Consider the following 6,041-nt stretch of genomic DNA (forward strand, 5'->3'; position numbering starts at 1 on the left):
TGCTACTCACCAAAGTAGGATGTGGAACAATGTTTTGTGTAGTATGTTATGCCAATTGAGCTTGATGTCCCCTGCGACTATGGTCCTGAGCCCACAGGTCCAACTACTTGCTCCCTCTGGGTAGCTGGCTGTGGCCAACAAGTGACTACAACCTTGTCCCCTGTCAGCTCTACTATATACCTAGGAATTCTTATAGAACATACAAATATGCTTGTAGAAACATTGTCTGCCAACCCTATGCATGGTCTTAGGCACACTCCCCACTTCACAGACATACCTAATAGTTCAGCCTGTCCAGCCATCTATCCAACCATATATCAATGCTTGCCTTCACTGACAATGCAGTGCTGTATGTGCAAAAGGATTCATTTTTGTTGTCTGTACCTCCCATGTACCTCTCTATGTCTTCCTCTTCCTCAATGCCACCATGTTGATCACTCACATTTGGTACACTGCCCTTCTCTTTACCCAAATCAATACTTGTCTCTACCTATCTAACAGTGTTCTTTACCCTTCCCTCCCACCCCTGGTTACCTACAAAGAAAAATTCCTTCTATATATAAACCTTTCCTTGACTTTTTACAATAATGGACTAATACAATATTTGTCCTTCTGTGATTGACTTATTTCACTCAGTATAATGCCCTCCAAGTTCATCCACATTGTGTAGTGTTTTGCAGATTCTATGTCATTCTTTAGGGTTGCATAGTATTCCATTGTGTGTATGTACCATAGATTGGTTATCCATTCTTCAGTTGATGGACACCTAGGTTGTTTCCATCTTTTGGCTATTGTAAATAGTGCTGCAATGAGCATGCATGGGCATATATCTGTTCTTGTCCTGGCTCTCACTTCTTTGGGATATATACCTAATAATGGAATGGCTGGGTCAAATGGTATTTCTAATTTCAACTTTTTAAGGAATTGCCATACTTTCCACAAACAACCACTTTCCACAGTGGTTGTATCATTTTACAGTCCCACCAGCAGTGTATGAGAGACCCAATCTCTCCACATCCTCACCGGCTTATTAGTTTTTAAAAAAGAAAGTTTATCTGTTCTTTACTGTAAAAGTCACACTTGTATGTCCTTATGGGTGGATTACTTATGTATGTCTTCTGCGATTTATCCATTGGGGGTTTATTGTTTTTGCTGTTGAGGTGATTTGTGGCTCTTTGACTTTTGAAGTTCACCTCACTGGTTTTGCCACTGTTCTTTTTAGACTTTTATTGTTTGTATTGTTGTTGTTGTTAGGTGCTGTCAAGTCAATTCCAACTAATAATGACCCCATGTGACAGAGTGTAGAACTGCACCCTAGGGTTTTCTTGGCTGTAATCTTTATGGAAGCAGATTGACAAGTCTTTCTCTTGTGGACTTGCTGGGTGGGTTTGAATGCCAACCTTTCTGTTAGCAATTGAACACTTAACATAATGGTTAAGCCACCATGGCTCCTTTATTATTTGTAGTAGCTGTCAATGTAAATGACATTTCTTAAGCACTTTTCCATGGGCCAGAGACTGTCTCGAGCATTTTACAAGCATGCTGTCTGTTTTGGTTACCCAGTGCCACTCTGACAAGAATCTACCACAAATGGGATGGCTTTAACAAAGAGGAGTTTATTCTCTTATAATTTGGAGGCTTTAAGTTCAAGTTCAAAGTGCCAGTCTCTAGGGGCTGGGTGAAAGCCCCTCAACCTTGAGCTTCAGCTCTGCCTCCTGCTCCTGGCCCACTGAAACTGGAGGCTTTCCTTCACTTAGACAGCTGCTGGCTGCTGAGATTGACAAGCCCACGGTTGACAAGTTAAAAGGACAGTCCCAATGTTACCAAACCACATGGCAGGCCACTAATTCAAGTCCAGATGAAGTCCCAAGACCGCCAGGGCATGGTAGGCTGTTGAACAACAACTTGGCTACATGCAGAGTTCAAGTGTGCCAAAAGGCTAAAGACTGTTCCCAAGGCTTCTCCAGGAAGCAGACTACATCCCTAAGGTAGCTACTCAGATGTTCACAGTAGATTCCACCATGGAGTTGATTATCAGCCTCATCATGGGGAATACTATATCCAGCTGCCTAGCCAAGATGACACACAAACATAACTTCCACATTGTCATACTAACAAGGTGGAGAGACCTTGTGACACCAATGCCTTTGGAGGTCTACAAGCAATCCAAGGTGGTAATCTTCTTTTTCTTCAACTTTTCACAGTCCAGTAGAAGTAGGGGCAGAAAGGGTGTCTCAGCAATAGGAGGAGATGTTGTCAAACTCCACTTTTGTCAAACTCCACTTATCTTAGTTCTTCAACACAACCACCCAACAGCAAGCACTCCAGTTGATACCCAATGTATATATCTGTTCTTGCTTTTGGCTGTGGCTGTAGCAGAAACAAGGAACACTTCCTTTCCTCTCCTCACTTCATCCCACCACTTCTCCACCCACACCCACACTCACACCCACACCCACACCCACAGAAAGAGGGAGAGAAAGAGAGAGAGAGAGAGAGAGAGAGAGAGAGAGGATCACAATTACTGTGAGTGTTGCAGTCAAGATTAAATGTTCCTGCAGAGCCTCCTGGCAGAGCAGTGGTGATCTTTTTCTGTAATAGGTATCAGTGCCATTTCAGAGGCAACTCAGATGTCCAAATGCTTCTCCTTGTGACTTGATATCATTTGTTTGTTTGCCTTTCCTAAACTTTGCCCCATAAACATCATCTCCTCCATAAACTCTTTTTATTTTGAAAAGGTGACCCCAGAGAACATGAACCCCATTAGCTTATCACAATGCTTTCTTTTTTCTTCATTTAGATATCCCCAAAACACATACTATTCATTATCAACAAGCTGAAAAGTTGTGCCCATGTTAATACTTAGATTCTCAATCTGATGACTAATTTAGGAATTAAGGACCCTGACACTTGTCAATAGCATATGCTTAGTATGATTAGCCTTGTAACAAAAATGTAAAAACAAGTGTAATACATCATTCTGTCAGGTTCAATTAAGAGTTCTGCTGTGCTGAAGGAAACCTCTTCAGTCACTGACAGCCTACATAAGAATCAGTTAAGCTACATTCTAAACAGGGAAGAGTAAAGAAAGGATTTTGTAAATAAAATTTAAAAAGCTCCTTTTCAAGCTAGCCAAAAACTTTCCTTCCAATTCTATTTTCCCTGAACCCATTCAACAGGTACTAGACTGAGAAAACAAACAATAAACAACAAAAAAAGTACCATGACTAGGCTAGGCTGAGTGTCAACTAAGATTCTGAATGTTTTTCCTCCGCAGATGGCAGATCCCCAAGTTAAAAAACCATACCTGCTTGCTTGGTGGTGGCAAATGGGGACCTTTATCTTGGTTCCCATGAGTAGACACTGAAGCCATGGCGACCTTGGCCTTGCTTTTCTTCTAGTTGTGTGTACTCTGCTCACTTCTTGACCCAATGCCTAAGGGAAATAAAAGAAAATCACTACACTGCGACTGAATGTCTGTATCAACCCTAAAAACAGACTTCATACTGATCACACCAATTTGGAAAACTTACTTTCATTTTCTCATAGATTTTAATTTGCAACCATCTGCAGACTCAGTTTCTAATGTCACTCCTCCACCAGCACACATAAATTAACTCACTAATGGCAACAAGTCAAAATTAGAGAAGAGGGAAATATTACTGTGAACAGTAAATTGTTTTACTACCTATCAATTGTGTTCCTAAAAAATGCTTCAGTTCATTAAAAGGTCAAAACCGAAACCAAACTCACTGCTGTCAAGTTGAATCCGACTCACAGCAACCCCTCCTTGGGTTTCCAGGGCAGTATCACTACAGAAGTAGATTGCCCAGTCTTCCTTCCGAGGAGTGGCTTGTGGGTTTGAACCACCAGCCTTCTGGTTAGCAGTCGAGTGCCTTAGGCACTATACCACCAGAGCGCCCATTAAAAGGTCATTAACTACATAAATATTTACTGAGTGTATAATGAGTATCTATTAGAGCAGGAGATTCAAAGAAGAATGAGATAAAATCACAGTCTTCACAATCTAAAGAGGAAGACAGGTAAGCCAACAGTTATACAACATGAAGAGGGTTCCCCTAGTGGTGAGTACTGTGCTAGGTTGCTAACTGCAAGGTTAGAGGTTCGAGTCCATTGAGAGGCATATTGGAAGAAAGGCCTGGCAATCTACTTCAGAAAACTCAGCCACTGAAAACCCAAAAGAGCACAGTTCTACTCTTACACACATGAGGTCTCCATGAGTCAGTCGATTCAGTGTGGAGGTGAGGACAAGGTGTTAAGGAAGGAGAGAGGAAGAACGGCTACTAGTCCTGGTCAGATCTGACAACACCAAAGACACTCCTTAGCTTTCAAAAGGATCTGTACACGTTAGATGGACAAGAGCATCAGTGACTAAATTGCCAGGCATATGATCTACATTTCACTTTGGGGGTCAGTACCTAATGATACTGTAAGGAGCCTTGGTGGTACCCAGTGGTCCAAGTGCTCAGCAGCAAACCAAAAAGAAGGTCAACAGTTCAAACCCACCAGCCCCTCTGCAGGAGAAAGATGTAGCAGTCTGCTTCTGTAAAGATTTACTGGAAACCTTGGGGAGCAGTTTTACTCTGCCCTATAGGGTCACTAGGAGCCATAATTGGCTGGGTGGTAGTGGATAGTTTTTAATGTTACTGTAGAGGCAGCATATTGTCCTGCATTGGAAAGCCCTGGAGTCAGAAAGACCTGAGTAAAAATGCTGCCTCTATTCCTTGTGAGCCCCATGATTTGGGGGCAAGGGCTGCATGTTCCTGCACCTGTGCTTTCTCGAAGGCACCTTGGGAAGCACCTCCAGGGAACCCTTTTCAGGGATGACTGTTGACCTATCTTTCTCTTTAGACTGTGAGTCCCTTCAAGGCAATTATTTTGTCATATTCTTCTTTGTATCTATCTCCTGTGTAATTATTTGTGTAGTTAATGACCTTACAATGAGTTGACCGCCCCCCACCTTTTTTTTTTTTGCAATCTTGAAGGGCTGATTTGAGGATGAGAGATGAAATTCCTAAAGCCCCAGCTCAGCGCCGGTTCAAAGTGACCGTGCGAAGTTAAAGGCAGCTGTCAGGGTGGCCCTGGGCGCTTTATTTCTCGCGGACCCCCACAATATCGTTGTTGATCTCCAGGTGCTGACCTAAGGCATAATTAAATTACCTTTGCTTACGTAGACCTTAACCTGTTGGTTGCCCAAATTCGGGAAGTAAGGATAGCAAATCTGAGTTGTGGGGTCAGGCCCCTCGCACCGCACCCCACATGCTACATCTGGGATCCCTCTACGTCTCTGACAGGTGGGCAGTGGGAGGCAGGAGCGCTGCGCGAGAGGGAAGATGCGTGGTGGGATGGGGGTCACAGCACTGGCGGGTCAGTGGGAAATCCCGTGATCAGCCTGCTGAAATGTGCCGCTATCCTCATCCAGGGGCCACTAGCAGAAACCCAAAGCTCTCGCCTCTGCCAGGGGGGCGCAAGGATCGGTCGCGGCCGGAGCCCAGTCGAGCGGCGAGCGATTGGAAGGGACGACTTAAGGCGGCCCCGCTAGACTCAAGCGTCATTCGGAATGGCTACCCCGTCCGTGTTCGCCTCCCTAAGGACACCGGAAGTGAAGGGGGCAGAGGAAGCCACCTCCTTCTCACCATGGCCCCCACTTGTTATCCCCCGAGTAAAGGCTTCGTGCGGGGCTTACCTGTGGGATGTGGCTCCCTTCCGAGCCGCGTCTCCCCGGAGCTGAGCTCGCCTCCTTCCGGCTGCGGCTGCAGCCTGGCCTTCTCCCCGCCTCCCTGGGCGTTTGTCCTCGTCCCATTACTCCTCCCTCCAGACTCCGAAGCTTCTCCCCAGCTTCTCTGGCAGTGGCGTCATTAGTGTTGGTGCCACCCAGTGTGGTAACTCATGGTGTCCTTAGTAATTTTTATTATCAATTTTAATCATAGAATAATATATGATATAGTTGTAAATAGCTTACATGTAGTGTTTCCTAGATTATATGAATACTAACAACAAAATTGTTTTGTAAAGTCTTT

General features: G+C 44.3%; 1 protein-coding gene across 1 annotated transcript in view; it reads right to left on the reverse strand.

Annotated features, from left to right (window-relative positions):
* Window positions 1–3,373, reverse strand: part of OCIAD2 (OCIA domain containing 2) — a 28,265-nt gene extending 24,892 nt beyond the window's left edge. Inside the window, exon 1 of the mRNA XM_007949441.2 lies at window positions 3,308–3,373. Coding sequence (XP_007947632.1) covers window positions 3,308–3,373 — 66 coding nt within the window. The remainder of the gene's footprint in view (window positions 1–3,307) is intronic.
* Window positions 3,374–6,041: the final 2,668 nt, after the last annotated feature.

This window comes from Orycteropus afer, unplaced genomic scaffold (assembly GCF_000298275.1).
Source record: "Orycteropus afer afer isolate SDZICR_OR568_19922 unplaced genomic scaffold, OryAfe1.0 scaffold00246, whole genome shotgun sequence".
NCBI lineage: Eukaryota > Metazoa > Chordata > Mammalia > Tubulidentata > Orycteropodidae > Orycteropus > Orycteropus afer.